At 41.5% G+C, this 23,485-nt stretch overlaps 1 protein-coding gene across 1 annotated transcript in view; it reads left to right on the forward strand.

Moving 5' to 3' along the window:
• Nucleotides 1-23,485, forward strand: part of SORCS3 (sortilin related VPS10 domain containing receptor 3) — a 301,150-nt gene that overhangs the window by 253,099 nt on the left and 24,566 nt on the right. The window contains exons 15-19 of the mRNA XM_062601930.1: nucleotides 7,998-8,115; nucleotides 9,628-9,761; nucleotides 14,446-14,559; nucleotides 16,034-16,205; nucleotides 22,513-22,699. Coding sequence (XP_062457914.1) covers nucleotides 7,998-8,115; nucleotides 9,628-9,761; nucleotides 14,446-14,559; nucleotides 16,034-16,205; nucleotides 22,513-22,699 — 725 coding nt within the window. The remainder of the gene's footprint in view (nucleotides 1-7,997; nucleotides 8,116-9,627; nucleotides 9,762-14,445; nucleotides 14,560-16,033; nucleotides 16,206-22,512; nucleotides 22,700-23,485) is intronic.

The following is a 23,485-nucleotide window of genomic DNA, read 5'->3' on the forward strand; positions in this document are numbered from 1 at the left end:
GCTCTCTGCATCCTCTTGCCAGTCATGAGACAGTATAACTCTCCCTCTCCCTTTTCCACTCTCCCTAATTGCTGATCTGTGTCGCTTTCAATTAAATTCTACTTCCCTTGTCTCAGTCCCTTTCCATCCAATTTCCATGTAACTAGTGACCTCCTTTAACACTAATTCCAACTAAACCATAATAAAAAACAATTGGGAGGTTACACAGCCCATTTGGTTTTCTCTAAAGTCATGATTTATGTTTAATTCATGGGGAAATAGCTGATCTCTCAATCCCCATTCATAAAACCTAACCCTGCCAGCACAATTTCCAACTGTTCCATTGTTGCTTGTGTGGTTTTGGCCCTAACAGCTGAGCCTGCATAAAAGAACTCGTTTTGCTTTACTGCTACTTTCTTACACAGAGATGGCTTCAAATCCAAAGTTCATAACAGGCCCTCTTCTTGGTGTGAAAATGTCATCATTTTGTTTTATTATCTCAAAGAACATAAATGCCAACAAATGATGTAACAACATTTATGTACCAAGTGCTTCTGTAAGCGAGTGCACTGAACTAGGATCTCTAGCATGATAGGCTTACTGTTTTCCCTGCTATTTATAATGTAGGACCAGGGTAGCCTGGCTAGTGGGGAGAAAAATCCAAACCAAATCAAGGCAATTATGTAAGTGAGAGAACCTTGTACAAGGACACAGTCAGTTCTCAGCAAGAGCCAATGTGTTTGGGTGGATCTTGACCCTTTCTGCTATGCCATCCCCCCGCCTCTGGTCTACATTACCTAGTACTCTGGATGCACAGGAGATGTCAGCAGCCCATTTGTGTTGCCTCCATACATTCATGTCATGCTGATTGAACTAATTAGTTCTCCTGGAGCATGGAGCACTGTTGTACCAAGTGCAATAAACAGGAGCAAACTGCAACTCACATCTGGCTAGGCTTCTTAGCTCCATCTCGGTGCTAGTTTTACAAGTGCCAGAATATATCTTGCAGGAGAGCTTTGTTCTTCAAGCTTGCCAAAACCCACAAGAATGGAACTGTTGAGTTTAGACATATGGAGGCTTTATCTGGCAGTTGCTCGGGTCTACTTCTGCCAAATAATTAAATGGCTTTAGAGTTCATGAGAGCAGGCAAGGCAAATTTGAATAGCTCTGGTCCTGAACGTTTGTACTGATGGGTCCAAGCTGATGCCGCATGGACCTACCATGAGTGACTATGAGTGAGCCTACCTCATACCTATTCAAGCTGTTTGCAGAGAGGAAGTCTCCAGCCTGTGCTATGCCACTACACTGAGAGCGATATTGACCATACTCTGCTCATGAAACCACACTGGTGATATTTGCTGGGAGGGGAGGTATGCGTTACATACCTGATTAGCTGTTAAATTGCAATAGTAGCAACATGTGCTTCTCTTTCTGGACACCTAAGCCAGAATAAGCACCTTCAGTTGTGGTAGATTAACCACTCAGTGCTCTTGTCTCGGTGATTGCCCAGATCTGGAGCTCCCCGTGGTTTTGGTGAGACAACTTTATCCTTTCCAGGGACTAGAAAAAAGCAACACACCCTTGTTTCCCTGTCAGGAGGTGGTTCTTCCAGATTGTGTTTCATAGCACTTCTTGGGTTCATCCATTAAATTACTTCAGATACAAATAAAGAGGGATTTTAACTGAAATAGGATGGCAATCTTGCTTGACTTTCTCCCTCTCTACATTCCCACAGCAAAAGCACACATTCAGGTCAGCTGAAGCATTTACTGATTTGGGTGATTTTACTGTTGAGGATTTTTTGCTTGCTAAGACACTTCTACTGCAAGCCTTTTTCTTTTACTATGGGGGGGGGGAATCAAGGTTGATTTCAGGTTTTCCTAAATGAAACAGTCCCTTTATGATGACACTGCAGTTAGCTTTTCTTTTGGTATTATCAATTAAAGTATATATTTGGTGCTCTTTCTGTGTAGTCTTCTGTGGATCCATCCATTTATCTGCTTGTGTAGTTCATCTCAAAAGCTGCTGTCTATTAAGTATATATTATTGTTTTGCTTTTAGTTTATTTTCAGATATTCACAATGCTTAAAGCTTAAACAGCCTATTCGGTAGGGCCTGATCTTGTTAAAACCCGTCTTCAGAGGCCCCCAGTGTACCCTGTGATAAGCAAAATCTGGTACCTTTTCACCTCCCTCACCTTGTTGATGTATAGTAAGGAAAAAATGCTTCAGAAAGGAGGCTACATTTGGTGATTTATGTACTGAAGATGACATTAGCTGCTTTCTTCCTTTGGTTCTTCAGCCTTCTGTCTCACCAGTGAGCACAGCTGGGGACAGGAAGCATTACCAGAGACTTTGACTATTATCTCCTATTACATGCAGAGGAGCTAGGCTGACAAGTGAAATAAAAGTCCTCTGTATCCAGACCAGCCAAGTACAGACAGCTTCAGTGCATGTTCATTCCATATAATGTCCTGACAGTTTAATTCAGAAATGATAGAAAAGGACTTGATTTAGGCATAAGAAGACATTTCCATTTCTGTTCTTGAGCAGCTTGTCTGAAACTGCCAGCAGGGATAGATCCAGATGGATACAGCTGATGCCTTTCCTGTGAGCAATACACAAGCTATTACTTGAGAAGATCTATTTCTCATACCCTAGGCAGGGACATGAATTGAATCTATGCACCAGAGGTGGATGGGTTGTTATCTTATGATCTTCATAGAATCACAGAATGATCTGGGTTGGAAGGGACCTTAAAAATAATCAAATTCCAACGCTTCCAACCTTGCACTAGACCAGGTTGCTCAAAGCCCCATCCAACCTGGCATGTGAGCAGCTCTTATCTCTGAAAGCTGCACCACATGGTTGATTAGGCTTAAGAAGCCTTTTATTGGGGGGGGGGGGGGGGGGAATTGCTGCTTTGGGAATCATGTGACCCAGAATCATCTCTGCAGCACAGAGGAAAACATCCCTCAATTCATTCTGTTGACCTGTCAGGAATGAGCAGTATTGAATAACATAAAAAGCACAACTATCAACAATTCGAGGAACAATAAGGCAAAAGCAATGCAATCTGAGAACACTCTATATACATAAAAAGCCTTTAAAATAGCTTCTGTACAAGGTTATCCAGTCAGTATATACTGCATTTGCAAGTTATTGTGTATTTAAAAAATTAATGAAAGATATAATTATAGAAGCATTACCAGTGACCTTTTCCAAAATGACTCTGTCATGAATCTGTAAGCATTTCAGAATTGTTTTCCACGTTCCTAATTTTTTTTTTCTGCAAATTACTGACATCTAGCTCTGGCAACAAAAAAGAAGAGATTGGGAAGCCTTTTCTGGTTTCCTAGCAATGGTTTCATGGTGAGTTATCCATAGAGCCAGTTGAGAAGATGCTGTTCTATTAGCTAAGATTTTATGTGGAGTTTTAAACGCTTACTCTGAGGGACAGAATAGAAACTATCCTGTCTAAAGCCTGTAAATTGCCATTCCATGGCTTAGGTTGGAGAACCTTCGTTAAATTGAGCTTAGTCAGAAAACTGATTTTGTCTAAATGCCATCTGGGCTCTTGTATTTATTGCTTCTCAATGACTTTCAGATCAGACTGCAGAGATGGAAAAAATCAAAACATACTTTTTGTGTTGGCTTGACAGAGTTGGACCTTGAAAACCCATCTCTCTTCTTTTGTCTTCTGTCCTTGCAATAAGCAATTAAGAGCTTCCAGTTAGGCCACGGTAGACAATGTTATTGAGGCAAAATTCATAGTACTTAATGTCCCCTTTTCCCCTGTATCATCTTGATAGTTTAGCTATACTTATCAAAAAAATAAAAATCTACCTCCCTAATTTAGTGAGCAGAAAAAGTAAATAAGAAACATGGGAATCAGATAAGATAAATGAAATGGTCTCTTCAAAGCAATGGGAGGACTCATCATTTTAGTAGGGAAAAATTAACTCCCACCAATCTCTTTCCATTTTTTCCCTTGGAACTTTTGTCCATCCACACTGGATACAGAAATCCAGATGTATGTACTGGAGCACATAATACTAAGCACATACTGACACCTGAACACTAGCAGCTTTAAGATGTTGCAGCTCTTTGCTGTCTGCTCAACCCTCTCCAAAACAGATATGGTAGGAAGAGGTCATGTGCATGCACCTTAGTCACTATAGAAAAATATCCAGTGATGTAGTTTGCAAAACTGATGAAACTGTTAAAAGCAAGGTTCACCTGCAATACCTGATTATGCTCAGTCAGGGTTTGTTCCCTGTGATGGTTTACTTAGGCCATTTTTAATTGCACAAAAGATGAGTGTTTTCTTCACTTCCTAAGGAAAGCTGTTTCAGGGTCCAAAGCATCCCCACAGATAACATAGCACTCTTTCCCATTCCTTATGTTTGCTTACTCTTATAGAAGTTTCAAATGCACAACAGAGTCATCTTGTAATGTAACCTTCATCATGTTGGCTGGTCAATCAAAACATGCTGTAGGTGTCTGGGTTGCATTTATTATTGGTGAGCAGTGTTCACAGGGTGCAGTTGCTTGCTAGATTCTGTGCATATCAGCAGCTCTTATCTCTGAAGGCTGCCTTGCAATGGTTGGTGAGGCTTAAGAAGGTTTTATTAGCAAGAAGGATGGGGGAGTTACTACTTTAGGAATCAGGTGAACCAAAACCATCTCTGCAGTACAGAGGAAAACGTCCTTCTCTGTTCACACTCTCTAATTACATTTAGTGTAGTATTGTTTCCATCTAAATTATAGCAATTATATACAGAAATCTTCTTTGAAATCATTTAATTAAAGAGTAGCTAATGCTCTTGTGCTTTTGGAATGCTAATATCCTGCCTTCCACTTAGGAGACTTTTTTGTTTTTTTTTTTCCATTAATAGATATTATCATGAAAAAATTTCGATGGCAGAGGGTTTTATGGTTTCCGGTTGGGGTTTTTATTGGGTTGGGGGGGGGGTGTGTGTGTGTGCTTATTTTTTTTTTTTTTTGGCTTATTTTAATAGATTTAAAAAGCAAGCGGTTCTGGAGACTTTTGTAAAGTACAAAGAAGCGTTTTGCTCTCCTATTGGACAGTTACCTAAGGGTGAACCTTTGAGCAACATTTCACTTGAGATGCTTGAGATGTATTGGCTGCTGAAGTGTTTGATTTCTCCAGATGTTTTATCTTCTGGGTTCAAGCAAGTGTTTGTGTTTGATTATATTCTCCCCTCTTACTATTTTTTCTGTGTAATACACATGCAGCCAAATCCTGAAGTGGTATAAATCTGCTGGACTAAATGGTTTAAGCCTGCTGAGTTTCTGCTTTGCAGGAATGACATTTTCAGTCATGCATCACATTCAGGACAAACAAGATTCATGGGAGAGCTTCCCAGCTGTGCAATGGTACCATGCACTCTGGAAGAGTATGTGCTGAAAGTAAGTGTGGCATAAAAGCTGGTGAGGTTTACCCACTGCCAAGGGAAAGTGGGAAGGAGAACTGGAGTTAGAACTCCTGCTTGAACACAGTTTCAGGGGCCTTCTGCATCCCCGCTATGTACTATTTCCTGTTCCTCCCTTCTCCTTCCTTCTCCCACTGAGTGCCCTGGCACCATATATTGCTATGGTTTCCATGGGTTGATCTTGGTCCAGGATGTGCCTTCTGTGTTGACAACACAAAAACAGGAGTTGTGGTTTCTTCTGTAGCTTTGAATGTGGTGGTGTTTCCTATCGCTAATACCCCACAATTAGGACTACACTAAGAAATGTTGTGAAGACCCAGCAACAATCTACCTAATTAAACCCATTCCATCACACAAGTCCTTCTCCACCTACTCATTTCTAACCTGTGTACACAATTGTCACAGGTTCTTTTTGTATCGTACACTCTCCATTTCTTGGAGCTTGCCTCTGTGAAGCAGAACTTGGATGTAGAAAGGTGTCCCCAGCAAACCCACAACTCCAGGCTCTTGGATCTCCCCCATCCCACTTTCTCTCCCTGATCCCATGAGCTGAGTCAGGTCTAAATGAGAGAAGGTGACTGATTCCTGGATAGTTTCTGTTTCACAAAAAAACAACAGAGGAATTTGGTGAAGGCTACAATCTGCAGGAGTAGTTTGGACAGTGAGCAGAGACCAAAGCCAACAACCCTATGTGATTACAGTGTAAATAAAGATGAACGAGAGTAAAGAATGGCAGCACACTGAGGACACAGCAGGATCTGGATTGCAGTCAGTTCTTGGAAATGGAATACAAGTTTTATCTTTTGTTTCTATTTCTCTTTCATAGGGAAATTTGTAAATCATCTCTCTCCCTCTTTTTTTAGTCTGGAATAATTAAAGCAACAAAAACTTTAATCTCATTAGTGGCTTGTGTAAAAATGTAGGTTAATGAAAGATCTGGCGTAATGAGAAAAAACATTATTTCTCTGCCTGGTAAATCTTACAATAAGGGTGATACTGACATTTAATGAATGTCAGAAAGATTTGGGTTTCAGTACATATAGAATTTTTAAAATCTGGAACTTGTCTTTTCAATGATGTTTTAGGTTATTTTATATTTAAGGTAGCCAAGAAGTTGTCATGTTATAATGACAATAAGCATGGTTGTTGTCAGGGATTTTGTTGTTTATGTGTACTGAGATGTTTCCCCTACCAATGAGAAGCTGTAGTTTTGTTTATGGCTTTTAAAGTCTGGTCACCCATCCTAATTTCCTCTATTACACACCTCTTCGGAAATCCAGCTGCAGTTGATTGAAGAGCTGCTCCTTCCTGAGATAATCACAGGTGGCCAAGGGGAATAGCAAGCTGTTACTTGATCGAAAACTAAGCACCCTGCAGCACTTGTGCAGTGTTTCTGGATGGACGGAGTATTTTGTCTGGGTACCTAGTGTTATTTGTTAATTAAACCATGATTTTACTATGATTTTGCTTTCTTTGGTAAAGGTGTGAGCTTCCAACATGTGCAGTCCATTAGTATTTGTGACGATGGTACTCTGGTGATGTATTCCATCAATGATCATTGTTACATCGGTCCTTTCCTTCCAGACACTTAAGTAAGCCCACAGGTTTCCCTGCATGTTAAGGAGGGCTGCATAGTAGAATAGCATGTAGGGAGACCTGTGTTCAGCAGCCAGTTCTGCTGCTGATTTTCTGGTCCAAGCTCAGAAGTCTCTGGTACTATTCAATTTTATATGATCCCTTTTGTCATCCCATTTGTGGGATGATGTGTGCCTCAGTTTTGAATTACAGTCCGAGTCCTTCCACTGCTTTCTGAGTGCTCCAATTGTTTCTGTATACTGTCTTACTCAGTACAAGCCTTGTGTTGCTCTGAAGCGGCATGTGTCATTTTGATCCTGGAAATCAGTTTATTAGTTAACCAGATGAACCATGTGGTGTGATCAGTGACTGCTGCTGCCGAGTGACCTACTCAAAATAATTAAGAAAAACTCTGCTAATAACCTTACAGTGACGATCATTTATAATTCCACTCCTACTCGCTGCAGTCAGCATTCACCAGGTGGAAGGGATGTTGCTGTCTTTGCAGATCGCTTGCCTACAGTCTATATCCCAATTATGTTATTTCCGGTGATTATTTTACAATTCATTAAGTAGTAAGTTTGTGCAACACGAAAGTTCAGCAGTAAAGAAACTGAGTCAGCTAAGAAAGGCTTGATTTTTAGACAACTAAACCCATGTATTCATCAGAATAGCTCCCTTGACATTATGCACATTACTTTTTAGTCTGATTTTTTATTGTTCTTGAGTGATACCTAGCTGTCTGTATTAGAGTCAAGGTCCATTGTGCTCAGTACTAGAGGCATGGAAGGCCTTCCAACACAGGCTATACAAGGGGTCAGGAAAGGGCTAAACAATCCTAGAATGTCATAGGAACAGAATCTCTGACATCAAGCTCCACGACTGTGTATTGCTTTCTGCAGAGGAGATTCATGAGAAATTATTTGCTTAATGGAAGCATTCCTCTGGCTGACTCTAGTTCTTTGTTTTTTTTCTGTCCCATGCACAGAGTTTTTGGGCACTTCAGTCTCCGTTCTGAATGGCAGCTGGTCAAGGTGGACTACAAGTCGATCTTCAACCGAAGGTGTAACAAAGATGACTACCAAACCTGGCATCTGCACAATCAGGTACTCTCACTGTGTAGGGAGAGGGTGATGAAGGTTCCTTTTCCCATACTCTGTGTTGCCAGGTAGGAATGTACTTGTTCTTTGCAGCAGATCATATGGATTTTTTGCATCCCTCAAGTCACAGTTGTAACCCATTACTGCTTTACTTCTCCTGAAGCATATGCATGAATAAACACAGGGCCAGAATTCTCTGGGCAAGTCAGGGAGACTGTTAACTTCTCTTTGTATGAAAATATTCCACTGCACCAGCTGCAGTGCCCTCACTGCTCAGGGCAATGTAAAACCCCACCTTGTGACTGAATTTGTAGGAGACACTGAACTTTTTGTAGCTCTGTCAGCGACTCATGAAAATAATTTTCTTTCACTTTGCCTTTATTTTCTCTACTCAAAAATGAAAATAAAAACATATATTCATCCTGCAAGTCCTGCAGGTGTCTGCAAAACTCTGGGGAGCCCTTGAATAAAAGACACTAGAGAAGACCAAATTGTTTCATTTTATTCAATGATACATGCTTTGCTTTTCATACCTTCTGGTTTATTTTCATGCTGAATACATTTTGGGTCTGAAGGCACTAGAACTGAGAGACCTCAGCTCTGAAGATTACTTATGGGTTACTGGCCACCAGTACGATGTCCCACTCCCTGCAGGCAGCATAACTAGAGCCAGAACTGCTGGCATTGAGATGTTTCTGAATGAAATCCATGCATTAGAAATGAGCATTAATTTGGCAAGGTGGTGTTAGATAGCTGAAGTCATAGAATTGAATATATGAAAATAATTTAGATGACAGAAAAGGGAAGATGTGTAGCATGGCTGCCATTTTGGGAATCATTTTATGGGAAAGAGAAGTATTTTAATTAGGTGTTGTCCTTTTTCCTTACTTGCACACAGACAAATTATTTCTGCATCACAAAAATTTCTGTTTATAGCAGCTCACCTAAATGTCAAATGTTTCTTTTAGACTGGCTACTCCCAGTAGTAACCTTTCTGTTCAAAAAGCTCAGTGTAACATGCCATCAAAATTATTTGAGGCCTATAACAAAGCCAGATCTATCAAGGAAAGAGGAGGGAACCCAGGAGTCCTGGATTCTACCCCTAGATTTTGTCCCTTCCCTGGTCTTGGGCTTAGGCACTTCTTAGTAGATTGCTTCTGTCATATGAAAAAAAAAAACTGGAGTACATTCACGTTGTCTTTTCAGGATAATTCATAGCACTAAAAATATTGGTGGATGCCTTTTGAAATATGGCACAAGTGGGTGCAATGGCCTGGACACCCAGGCTTTTTGGACACATTGTCATTGTCATCCCAGCTCAATGCTTAGGGTCCTCCCAAGGTGGCTTTCAGGTTTGCAAAGCCGCAAAAGGGAGCTATGCTCTTAGCTCCCAACTCTCCCAGTAGTAATTTCTTACTTTACTTGCCCTTTGTATCTTTTGACAAAATGTTCCATTTAGGGACCAGCTGCCGCCGTAACTCTGCTTTTCTTTCTCCTATTTCTCCTTGGCTGCTGAAGGGAGAGCCTTGTGTCATGGGAGAGAGGAAGATCTATAAAAAACGCAAGCCTGGAGCCCAGTGTTCCCTGGGTCGGGACTATTCCCAAACTGTTGTGTCTGAACCATGTGTCTGTGGTCAAGGGGACTTTGAGTGGTGAGTATGTGGCTCTGGGGACTTTTGTGGGGATTGTTCTTGTTGCATGATCAGTGGCTGAGCTACTGCCCAGACAGAAAACCTTGCAAAGAAACGGGTTCTTATGCAGCTTTGTGGCTGTGATCGTATTATATAGCATAGATGTTTGCTCATGCCTATTGCTTGAGGGAAGGTATCCCCTTCATCTGTGACAGAGATTTGTTTATCTCCATGAGAATTCCAAACCTGGAATTCAAAAGCAGAAAGTTTCAAGTACTGATTGACTCTTTTTTTGTCCATCATTCTAGAAGAGTGATACCTGGGACTCTTCTCTGGTCCAAAGCATGTCCCTTATGAGAGAAGGAGGGAATTTCTGTCCTTACTTTCAGAGTCATTGAATACCTAGGGAGTAAGCTAGCAAAATGTGCACATTTTTATCATTATTCTTTTGAATTCCTGGGAAGTATTTGTTACTTTTTAGCAATGCTTTATTGAGAAATTTTCTGAAAAGACTTCTGTGACATGGCTATACAGCCCAGCCATCGCAAATGTAGCTACTAGTTTTGCATAAATATTGGTGTATCTAACTTAACGGGGCTGTAACTTCCAAACTGCTTTAAGGTCACTTTGAAAGCTGCTTAAAAATAAAATAGTGAAAAAATGAACCACTGCTTGATATTGCTTGACAATCAGGGAATGGAGATGGAACATGTATAACAATCAGGATCTCTGCAAAAGGGATTCCTACAGGGAACCTGTGATAGGCAATATTGCAAAGATTTAAGACTGTCAGTAGGTGTGATTCTTGAGCTTAAATGATCAGAATGTCTTTTAAATGGAGTTCAAAATATCTTGAAAGCAGATCAGCTGAGAAAACATTTTCATTTTTATAGTAGGTTATCAGGATCAGTGTCTGATTCAGTAGCAGTGTAATTCCTGGAAATTTTGCTTCCTTTTGAGTCCTTCCCGAAGAGGTGTGAGGTATGAGATCTTCACAGCTGAGGCTCACACTTCTTTTTAGAACATGGACACATTGAAACTCAGAAAAATGAATAAAAATATAGAGCAAAGTGTTTTCTTCAATATTAGAATCATAGAATGGTTAGGGTTGGAAAGAACCTTAAGATCATCCAGTTCCAAACCCCCTGCCACGGGCAGGGATGCCTCACACTAGACCATGCCACCCAAGGTTCTGTCCAACCTGGCCTTGAACATTGCCAGGGATGGAGCACTCACAGCTTCCCTGGGCAACCCGTTCCAGTGCCTCACCAACCCTACAGTAAGGAATTTCTTCCTTACATGCAATCTAAATTTCCCCTGTTTAAGTTTTAACCCGTTACCCCTTGTCCTATCACTACAGTGCCTAAAGAAGAGCCCCTCCCCAGCATCCCTATAGGCCCCCTTCAGATACTGGAAGGCTGCTATGAGGTCTCCATGCAGCCTTCTCTTCTCCAGGCTGAACAGCCCCAACTTTCTCAGCCTGTCTTCATATGGGAGGTGCTCCAGTCCCCTGATCATCCTCATGGCCTCCTCTGGACTTGTTCCAACACCTCCATGTCCTTCTTTTAAGGACACCAGAACTGCACACAGTACTCCAAGTGGGGTCTCATGAGAGTAGAGTGAAGGGGCAGGATCACCTCCTTTGACCTGCTGGTCATGCTCCTTTTGATACAGCCCAAGGTACAGCAGCAAATATTGCAGTAGTTTGTCTTTAAGAGAGGTTTAGGAATATGGAGCAGAGATTTTAATCTTATCTGGATGGATGTTTAATTTGTTCCTAGTGCCAAAATTACATCTGAGACTCCTTAGCTAGACTTGGGAGATCTTTTCTCCTTTGTTCTCATCATGGGAACTTGCAGGATGAACTAGCTTTTGTGTCCTGCAGTATCTGCCCTTGGTATTTGCATATGCCTCTGAGCTGAACCAAGCGCCAGTCTCCAGAGATGCCTGTGAATTTGCTCACTCTTTTTTTTTTTCTTCCAGCTTTGTGCCTCACCACCTTTCTGTTTTCACAGTGAAATTTGCCTTTTCTAAGCTGTAAGTTGAAAACTGTGGTAGCTAAATTGGCCTTAAGTGCTCTTCTGCCTTGAGAAGGTCTACATCAGAATGCACTTTTTCAATCAATTAATATGTTCCTTGCATGAATTTAGTATCATTTTTGCTTAACTTTCCCACTAACATGAGAGAATATTGCTGTTAACCTTGTCAGTCCTGCAGAGGAAATGCAGTTAGAGGATAGCAATCTGACTTTTGTTTCAGGCTTTGCACTGTTAGGAGAATTGTTAACTGGCTTCCAAATGCAAAATTGTTATAGCTGGTGATAGAGAATCAGAAGAACCAGCTTCAGTTTAAGGGTGCGTTTTGCTGCTAGTCTTAAGGGCTGACTGGAAGAAGGGGGGGGGGGGGCTATCAATTTGAAGAAAATACTAGAGCTGCTGGAAATGGGCACAAAGCTTGATTATCTTAGAAGCAACTAACAAAGAGGAAGAGTGGACTCATCTGCTCTGACTTGTGACTTCTAAAGGATAAGACCACTATTTAGTCAGTGGCAGGATACAGGTTATTCTAGAATATGATTCATCCGCCTTCTTTTGGATGTCAATATGAGAAGAGGAGATAGGTCCCCACTGTAAGTATCTGCTGTGGGAAGGATAGTTCTGACTCTTTCACTTGATGCTTTTGAAAAAGAAAGATCTCAGCCTTTTCTGGCTGGGTTCGCAGTTGTCTGTTGTTCTTGGAAGCACTGACTGGCCTGTCAGTGTAGGAACTGTTCTCATGTGTCAACAGGTCCTATGGAGTGTCAGGGAAATGAGGAGGGCTGACAGCTGGGGTTGTGTGAGTACAGTGACCAGCAGGTCCCAACAACAGGCTATCTACTTCCCTAGTAAGTAGGTTTGGAGGTTGGTCTGGTCACAGCATCCCATGCTACAAGCTGTGATGACACTTGCCTTCAGGAGCTGTACAAACAGGACAAATCACTGCAGGAGCCCTATAGCACAAGCTGTGAGTGCTGTGCTCCCTCCCATTTGGTCATAGGAGCCTTGCCTCTGTCTGCCTCATGTTACTGTGCTTTTTCCTGCTGTTAGATATAAGGCTGGTCTGAGTTTCGGGAGCAGAAATCATCATCCAGGGCCCCAGTTCAACAAATCCTCATGAGTCAAGATCAGGGGTGACTCCTGCCAACCCTTGCAGTCATTTCCAGAAGCAAACCCTGGCCTTTTTCTGACAGAGAGAATGGCAGAAGGAACTCAGCAGTGTTATTAAAGTGCTCACTGATCTTTCTTTTCCCTCCTCCTGCTTTTTTATTTACACTGTCAAGATAGCTTTCCAGAGAAAGACAGCCCAGCAGCTGGACTTGATTATTTCCTTAACTTATGCGAACCCTGGGGCTTATGAGAAGGAAGGTGGGCAGCATGCAGGGTTTTAATATACATTTACCAGAAGTTAATGAACAAGCACAGAACCTTGAGGGCATACAGCAATGTTGTCTTTAATTTTATTAAATATTTATGCAGCTCTTTTCTTCTTTGGGGCAAAGTACAGCTCCTTCTGAATATTTTTAATTACCAAGTCACTGCCAGGCATTTTTGACTGTGCAGGTCGGACCCACTGAGAATGATTAAATTGAATGTTGAGAGAAAGAGCATTAGGGAATCTCCAAACCTTTTAAAGTAGCTTGCAGAATTTTTACCCTCTAAGAAAGGAACAGCAGCAGCCTGGATCTCTGGGGACATAGCACAGTTTAGTCTCACCAAAGCTCTTCCTAGAGTCTTTCTGTTGGCAATGCAGCTCTGAATAGGGGAAGAATAAAACTCAGTAGTGTCCTAAAGAGCACAGAGAGCTTTCAAGGTAGTGGCTTCTGTAGTGTCTGTGTTTCCACAGAGATTTAATTTTTTGGCATCTGTTAACTTGCTTCAGGCAAAAATTCAGAATCTCTTTATTTGCCCTTTGAATCCAGCCTGCCAATAAAGGCTATGCATAGAAACTGGATCCAGAGCCTATTAGAATTTACAGAAAGCTTTGGATTAATCCTATTGCTGGCATGCAAAGGCAGCTGTAAAAAGAAGTCTTGGATGTGGTTGTATACATTTCTACTCTTTGGTGGTCCAAGGAAGCATCAATACCCTGGATTACCTTCCCCATGTGACACAATACCGTGTAATCCTTAGGCTACCAAGTTGGCTGTGTTGTAAGTTTAAGTGTTGGAAAAACACTGGCTATATTTTTCTTTCAGGCCAGTCATGGCTCAGTTAAAGAGCAGGGAGGCCATTAACGTATGTAAATATACATACCTTGGCTAATTGTTCAGGAAGTGCTCCTAGTGTTTTATATTCCTAACTGCTCTGTTGAGAAAAAGTGGCATTAGATCTTGGAATTAACCTGGTTTGTTCTGAAACCAAGACTGCGAATTGCAAGCAAACCAAAAGAACCCATTTTTTGTTGCCAAAGGAAACATAAGTCCCCCAGTGCTTTGCAAGGTTGGTAGTTCTGGTATTGTCAGGTATTGCATACCTTCTGTGAACTGTGTCCTGCCTCTCAAAGAGATTAAGCACTTTGTCTCTGAATGAGCCCAATCCATCATGTCATGCCATCCAGCAGAGAGTTACTAGCACACACTTGCTTTGGGGAGCAAAAACATCACCTAAAAGTCTGATCTAAATCTAGTGAATGGGTAGAGTGATGCACTCATGGCTTATCTCCATAGTGACTATGGGTACGAGAGACACAGCAACAATCATTGTGTCCCAGCCTTCTGGTTCAGCCCGTCCTCCCTGTCCAAGGAGTGCAGCATGGGTCAGAGCTACTTGAACAGCACTGGGTAAGTGAAACTTGCAATCTCGCTGCAGTTTGGTGACCTTGCAGTAGACAATAGAACCTGGATGGTTCTTTTTTGTCTGCATCCCATCTGGCTTTTTTCCAGTCTTATTCATGAAGTAATGTTTACAGCAGCATCTGTGTGGAGCATTGCCTCATTCCTCAGAGATAGGGAGAAGCACATTAACATAAGTGACATGTAGATACTGTACTGTTTTCAGGTGATGTATGATCTCTGAAGCATAGACTTGAAGCTCTCCTTTGCTGCAAAATTAAAACAAATCAGGAAGGTCCATCTGAGAGACAGCTGAACATTTAAAAGGACGAGTTTGAGATATTTCACACTGGTTTTCGTTGAACCTCTTCATATCTTACAGCTCCTATTTATAGAAGCTTCCCTTCTGGGAAGGCTCAAATGACAATTTTTAGCCTCTTTCCCCTTCCACCCCTCTGCCATTTTCACTTTGTATATAGAACACTTTTTGATTTCAGACAAGCTACATGTGCTAGTTTCTCTTGGTTTTACCCAGAACCAATGGCAAGCGCTGGTTTATTATGGTAATATTGTTTTGCAAATGCTATTCCATTGTGGAGGTGGTACTCTGAAACTCTGGTTGCACTGGCTGGTGTAAAACTGAGATGTTCTTCGCAGGCAGTGCAGGCCCTGAAGACTTTGTAGGGCTGCTTCTGAGTCATGGGTCCTGTATACTGTCTTGTTATGACAGGGTTGTTTGTGGCTGGTTGATACAAGTGGCTGAATAAAGTGAGGCTGCTGGCAGTCTGGAGTCACTCAACTTCAGAGACCCCCTTTCAGCTGAAAGTTTGCTATAAATATGTGATATAATTACAGGAGCCGTGGCCAGTACAACTGCTTGCAGCCTGGTCAGAGAGCAAGAAGAAAGTAGCTGGGTTCTGTGTCTTCTTAACCAATCCTGTATTTTTACTGTGAAATTGCCAGCAAGGGCTAATCCTCCTCATCAACATTGGGAATAGCCAAGTGTCTTGCTAGTTAGCAAACCTCCTCCATGAAAAGCTGAGAGAAAAACCCATTCGTTGAACTGTTCAAAAGTTAGACTGGACAAAGCTCTTGGCAGATCATTCCAAGCGCCTTTGAGCAGAGGCAGACAAAATATAATAAAAAGCATCATTAAAAAACTGGGATGCATGGTCCAATCCTGCAGGCATGGGGAGTTGGAGGAGTTCTCTGCATTTTAGCAGTGCAGAGTGGTTCACCTCCACAATGTGTGTCTTTTCTCAGCTATGCTGCTGAGAATCTGTGGAGAAGGTTGCGTTGTGATTTGTTTGGCTCTCTCCAATTCAATAAAGTGGTAGGTTTCTTTGATTCTCCTTTTCAGTGAGGGAGTCATGCAGGTAGTTAGCCTTTGAAAAAGCACATGAATTAATATTGAGAAACAAAAACAAAAGAAACTTTTCTGCCCACTGCCTAAGCCCAATCTCCTTTTGTTACTGTTCCCCAGGTACCGAAGGATTGTGTCTAACAACTGCACAGATGGCTTGCGAGAGAAGTACATGGCCAAGGTGGAGAAGTGCCCTGGAAGAGCACCTCGTGGACTGCGCATCCTCACTACTGATGGAAAGTTGGTCACGGAGCAGGGACACAATGCCACCTTCATCATCCTTATGGAAGAGGTACGTTAGTGGTCTCAGCAAACTTTTCACTGCATGGCAAGAATGGCATTCTTTTCCTTCACCTGAGGTTTAGGAAAATTAATGAAAGGCCTATAAGCAAAACATATAAAAAAATCCCATTGGGCCAAGCTAAAAGAGTACTTGGCTGGTTATCATGTCTATCAGTGATGGTGAAGCCAACCCTGAAGAAAGATAGATCTGGTAAAAAATATATCTCTCCATTAGCTTCTTATTGCCTCCAGTGAACTGCAGTTTATGGAGTTTATGAGGCAGAAACACTGTCTCTATGCTTAATAATTCTGTTTCTGGGATGAAAAGCTTTAGCTGAATCTTTGCTGGGAAAGGTTAAGAACAGCAGGGAATATTTTCAGACTCATGGGGAGCAGTGAGGGACGTAGTTGTTTTGCAGTAGCAATTGAGCCTCCTCAAACCACCTCTGAGCAGCCCAGCCTATATCTATTTCATTTATTAATTGGTACGATTCTGCCTGTAGCCAACAGTAGTGTAAGTGATACCGGGCCATGCTGGTGTCTGAAGCATCACAATATTGAGGCACTTCTGGTGATCTCTCTGAGTCAGGTACCCCTCTGGGAAACATGTATGGTGCAGCCTCGATCACCAAGGCTTGTGGCTCTGTGGATAGTTGGAAGGCACTTGCTATATATTCAGGCTGACAGGAGGTGTTTTAAGTGTTTGTATTTCTCTTCTTGTCTGTGATTTGATTTGGTGTTTAGGGATATATGTGACTGCACCCCAAAAAACCCTGCTGTATTTGCAGCTGCTGCGTTTCCCTGCTGGCTTCTGACTGCCTGTGAAATATGACATTGGAGGTCCAACAGTGATTTTCCCACTATATATTGTATTACATCTGTTTTCTGGTTAAACAAAACAGTTAATTCGCAGCATCACTTCTAACATCTTTTGGTGTCTCAGGAGAGACAGCCAGGGAGTGAGGTGATGTTAGAGAACCGCAAGTACGTTTTGTCATCTACTCTGTCCTGTGTACTTCATTTTGGTACAGTACCTGGAGACGGCTGGGAGCCAGCCATGTCATGGTCATGAGCATAGCAATAACACCAGCAAGGACAGACTGGATGGCTGGCTGCTCAGTATCCTCTGACAACAAGCAGCATTAAGTCTCTGAGGAAAATATGCTAGAAGCATCGCAAGCCTTATGCCCCTTCTCCTCCCAGTCTCAGAAGTAGCTTCCATTGGCAACTTAGACCTTCAAGAACAGAAGAAGCTGTTGTAAATCTGAGCATCTGCCATGGAGAAATTTTTTCTCATGATACCTTGGTTTTTATTTATTTCTTTCTTTTAGCACACACTCTTCTATTAATTTAAATTCTTATACAGTAACTGTTTCTTTGGGGCCACACTAATCTGACAGGGCCTCTTTACATACTTCCTCAGAAGTTCATGCATGTTCTGCTTTTATACAAAGGGGATTTCTTATCTACCTGGCTGATTCTTTTATATTCTGGAGGCTTGACATGGTAAGATGATTTCTGTAGACTGTCAGAGTTGGAGTTCCGAAAAGAACAGACATAATCTGAAAATTAGGAATCTAGTAGTAATTTATTAAGGAACTCAAGCGGAACTGCTGAGTACAAAGAATGATAAACAGATGGAGAATAAGGCAGCAGTCAAGGTAGCTGAAGAGTGGAGTCTTTACAAGGCTTTAGAGATTGAAGAGGCAGCTGAAAAAATATGTGAGGGCGTTCACTGTACGTCCTTTGTTGAAAAATAAGGACAGTTAGAAAAACATTTCATTGAAACAGGTTTTTTTTTTTCTAAGGGAAGAGGATTTTCAAGAACATGTCTTTGTGGTGAACAGCTTATTCCACAGAGAGTTGTGTGTTAGGTTTGTTTCTTAAAAGAATAGATTTTTTTTTAAAGGAAAAAGTAAAAGAACATTGAGATTTTCACTGAAAGTATGGAACTGGCAGTGTTCAAGGCCAGGTTGGACAGGGCTTGGAATATTGTGGTCTAGTTGAAGGTGTCCCTGCAGGGTGATTGGAATCATATGACCTTTAAGGTCCCTTCCAACCCAAACCATTCTGCAATTCTATGATTCTGGCCAAAAGTATTCCAGTCTTTCAGTGTGAACTTGAGAACAATGAATTGCCATCAAAGTGACATTCTTCCTTGTTAGCTGGAAGAAACAGTTTCTGTAGAACTCTTACTTATTACACACCTTGCTGTCATACAGATTCATTCCTGGTTCCTTTCACTTTCTCTGGTCAGTTTGTTTCCTGGTGGGATGTTTTGCACCTATGTCTGCATTTGCTTTCTGAGCCAAACAGCAGTCTGACAAGTCTTCCTGTAGATACATCTGTGTGGTCTCCATTCAACCTTCCGTTTCAGACTAACCCTGCTCAGCAACTTTGGGGTTTGCCGTCAGTTCCTTTCTACCTTCTAGTATGCGCCCTCAATACGTTGTTGTGACTGACCTTTCTGCTGTCCAAAACTAAATGAGGAATTTGTTAGAGTTAACTGAAAGCTTAACTTCTCAGGTTTTATAGATTTCTCTTTAGCAGTATTTTTCACAGTGATAATTCAGAATATGTGCATGAAAATGACAAACAAATGCACAATGACTGATGATTTTTAGTATGTTTTTAAAATATAGGGTTGAACTGTGATTTGGACTGTGATACATGCAGGCAGGAAAACTTTCCCAGGCTAGTCTTGATGGGGAGATTACTCTGAAGGGCTGTTCCATGGCAATCCATTCCACTACCCTTTGACAGCTCATTGGTTTCAGCACACAGAGCCCCAGTGTTTGAGACAACCCCTACCTCATTCTGTTTTGATAGTTTATGGAGCTTAAAGCAATAAAATGTGCTTTCGAATATATATGGAGAATATTGTGTTTGGGGGTTGTTTTGTTTTGCTTGTTTGTTTTTTCTTTCCTTTTGAAATGCCTCCAATTCATTTCTGTTTTAATTCATATTCATAAACTCCAGAATATCTGACATCATGTGTGGGGCTAGCAGACTTGTTTTAGTATTTTATGTACTGGATACAGAGCTATGGAAAGGAGAAAGAAAATATAGTGTGATGGGGTGGCTCTGTATTGAAGACCCAACTCATAATTGAGTGGAAAGATCATCTGCTTACTATTTAGTCACAAAATATGTCCTTGCTTCTCCACTTCATATCTTCTAATTTCAGATATAATCATGTTGGAGACGCAAGGACGAAGTAGGAAAGAGAGCTGTAAGGTGTGAGAGGGGAGCTGCCATGATGGGTGCAAGAGATTTCAGCCTAAGGTCACCAATGATGAATCCAGTGTAGATCATATTTTTATCCTCTGTTCAGTGTCTTCCATATGAGACTAAGACAGTTTGTGGTCTTAGTACGTTTTCTTGAGAAGTGGCTTTTGGTTGTTAGTTTTGTTTTGTGTTAACAAGCTATGGGGCCCTTTCTGCCAAATAACTGAATATCCCAAGAATATAATTTTGCCCTGATAGAGTGTTTTTTAGAGTGACTTAAAAAACTGTCAAAAGGATGTTATTATAGATAGTTTTAGAGTCACTACCACTCTAGTCCATTATGGTTTTTTTTTGGCTTATACTGTAATTTCATGTTCTGGTAGGACAGAAGTGAAAACGGTGCCCTGATCAAGTCAATAGACAAAACTCTGGCTCCTGTGAAATGGGAATGATGGAGCAAGGAAGGAGATAGATCTAAGATATTAACCAAATATACATATTTTTAAAACTACATGTGATAATTGAGTATATTGGTGTCTACCTGCAGACTCCAACTATACACCTATGGCAAATTCACATCTGAAAAAAACCCTTCCTACACTTATTTGTTAATGCAGGCATAGCTTGATAGGAAGGTAAAGACTGGGGCCATGCTGTGGTCCAGATTATTTATGCAGGGTTCGTGCTTCAGTGTAGTCTGGCTTCTTGTCTATGCTCCCAAGTTTCCATCCAAAGGACAAGATCAAGTGCACTCTCAGAACTGGGACCGGTAATGGAACACAGTGTCCTGTCTCTGTCAGTGCCACAGTCGCCATTTACTCATGATGATGACAACTCCCAGTAAGACAGCAGCTCCCATGAATTTGGAGTCAGTGGGAGCGAAGAACTGGGACCCCTTGCCTTTTGTGGCTGTTTCTGTCTCTGCAGGAGCCTTTGTTGTGCACTTTTGGTCTCAGTTGCTGATCGTTTCGGTTAGAACAGCCTGTGAGCTGTTTAATTCTGATTAAAGGACCTCTTTTTCCATGGTCAATATTCTGCCTTTAGCCTGACTCTCCTGGGATGATAAGTCATGATGGATCAAATCAAACGGATCTGCGCTGTGTGTGAATGTGTTCAGACCAAATGGAAAATCACTTATGGATGTGAGATTCATAGTCAGAATTTAGGCTGCAAGGCGTGTTTTGCCACACACAGGTAAACTTGAAAACTACTGCCCAGAGGAAACCTGGTGCTCTTGGGTATAAACTTTTAGGGACTGCCAAAATGTGGTTATCCAGGCATTATTTTCCCTTTGTTTGATCTGCTGTTTTTCTAGGAAGTCATGGTTTGTTTTGTGCAATACCTGGCCCAGAGACTTTAGTGAAATCTATGGGTTCAGTGGTCTTCTTTAGTGAGCCCAGTAGACGTAGGACCCCGTAGGATTTGAGCTGGCGGTGAAGGGATTGGAGGTATGTAAGAACTGCAGAGCTGGCTCTTGGTTATATGGTTTCTTAAATCAGTATGCACTGGAACTGCACTTTACCTTTGATCCTGACTGTGCATTTACAGCTACAACAGGGTTTATGAGATGACCATGAAATATTTCTGAATTTTGGATTTGAAAAGCAAAAAAAAACCAAAGCTATATTAAGGAGCAGGGATTATTTTTTTTTTGGTTTATTGGTTTGTGGTTTGGTTTTGGGTTTGTGTTGTTTGATTGTTTTCTTTTTTATTTTGGAATCCCACTTTTATCCTAAATATATCTAGGGATTGGTTTCAGTTTTGGGCTGGGAGCATCTCCAAAAGTTAGTAGTATCTTCTTCACCCATAGTGAATATAGTGGAGACTTTTCATGAAAGGAAGTTACTTGGACCAGCACATCTTATATATATGCAGAAAGCTACAGAGATTTAATCTGAGAAGTAGTTTTATTTCAGTTTAGTGAAATCACTGCAGTGGGGTTTAGCTGTGTTTAAATTAGCCTTTTTTGTGTTACTTTTAGTCAGCTGGGAACAAGTATAAAGTAAGGCTCCAAGAAACTGAAATAACAGACACTTCTACAGTTCACATATAGTGCTCTAACGCATGATTTAAATTAAAACAGTGCAGCTGCTGCCTCTAGACAATATCTGCAGTGCTAGAATCTCTTGTCTGCTGTTCCCTCCTTCATTTAATAGATGTCACTGACAGTAATCCTAGAAGTGATTTTTCTCATCATCTACTTCATTCTCATGTGTATCCAGGCCCTATCTCTGTAGAGACTGACATTAGACAAAAACTGACAGTCTTCAGTGTGGGACTCAACGTGTATAAGTTCAGCTGCCCTGAAGTTACATGTCTGGCTGAAACTAGTCATCTAGACTTTCTATCATCAGGGTACAGGGATGGATATTTGCAGAAGATGGTTCATGTTACCTGTCTCAGTTATCTTTGGTTGGGATATGTTGCTCTGTTGCTTTTTTTATTTCTCTCTCTTTCACTGACTTTATAGGAAGCCTGGAAAACTAGCTTAGACTAGACTAAGAGAATCTCAGTGACTAGGTTCTGTTTCTTCAGAACATATTGGAGAGCCACTTCAACCACTGTCCTGTATCCAGAATATCCAGAATATTCCTGATGCTCCCCTGTGCACATTGGAATTACTCTCTAGTTAGCTTCTGGCCTACCATTAGTGTGGTGCCTCCCACCTCTCTGCCTCTGGTGGAGGTATTTGCTGGACACCACCTACTCAATGAAAGGCTGTGCAAAGCCCTGGCCACCTCGGTGACACATAATCCTCAACCATGCATTGCATAAGATGATTCAGATATGGTCCCCTTGATATATGCACAATTAGCAATCTGCCCTCTCAAAATCTCTAAACCCAAGATGGGGAGATAACATCTCTTTACAGGTGTAATGTTCAGCTATTCTAAGCATAGCTTGTATATAATTAGCTGGTGTTGATTTAAATCTGGCCACCTTGGGGACTGACAGAACAAAGCTAGGCATTTTGGGTAAAGTTACGAGTTTGTGTGTATGCTAATGAAATGGAACTGAGAAGTGGCATGGAGAGTAATATAAATCACTCTTATCAGCCCAGTTTCCTAATCCAGCCTTCTCTGTTGCAGGGTGATCCCCAAAGGACAAATATTCAGCTTGATTTTGGAGATGGCATTGCAGTATCCTATGCTAATTTCAGCCCTGTTGAGGATGGCATCCGGCATGTCTATAAGAGCGCTGGAATCTTTCAGGTGATGGCATATGCAGAGAACAGCCTGGGCTCTGACACTGCTGTCCTCTTCCTGCATGTGGTCTGTAAGTATTTCCAGCTGCTAGATTCCTTGAGTGAAAAAATGACCTTACTGAAAATCCTGCAGCTTCAGCGGGGCCTAAGAGTAAATGCAAACCCACCCACGTATGCAGCTTGTGCTTGTCCAGAGGCTTGGACTTTTAAATACCTCTATCTTGTTAAGTTTACTTTATTGAATAAAGAGGAAGGGGAGTTTATTTTAACACAAGTACATTTGCAGTCCTCACAGAGAGAGGTTAGAAAACTTTTCTCGGGGTTTTCTGAAAGGATCAGAGACCAAAAAATGTCTGAAACAAAGTCCAAATGTGTGTTTTGAATACAATTCTAATACCAAGAGGTTTAGATTAATCTTGAGTCAGTTATTCTGGATTTGGGACCTTATAGTGCTCATTAAAGAAAAGCATTATGCTGAGCATACTTCCTGGGATATGAATGTACCGAGGGTTGATGAGCTACTTTTCATATTTCATGTGAGTGACATACATCCCTGACTTTTCCCTCCTGTTTGGTAGATCAATCCAATTTCCCTCCACTTGTCACATGAGCAGACTTGGATATAGAACCCCGATCTGGGTCCTCAAAGGCACAGAAGAGAACAGAGGGTGTGGAATGCAGGATGAGACCAGGAAGATCCCAGTTCTTTGTCCTGCTCTCAGACTATTATATCTTCTGTGCAGAGAGCTCTGACTGTGTTTATAGGTACCTCAATGGTTTTGCCCCTAATGGTGTTCACAGCCAGGTCTGTGTTGCCCCTTAGCCCGTCAATGCCTTCTAGCCCATCTATCTTTTGT

The sequence above is a fragment of the Pezoporus occidentalis genome, unplaced genomic scaffold (genome assembly GCF_034315485.1).
Source record: "Pezoporus occidentalis ecotype Australia unplaced genomic scaffold, CSIRO_AGI_Poc_V1 ctg73, whole genome shotgun sequence".
Classification (NCBI taxonomy): Eukaryota; Metazoa; Chordata; class Aves; order Psittaciformes; family Psittacidae; genus Pezoporus; species Pezoporus occidentalis.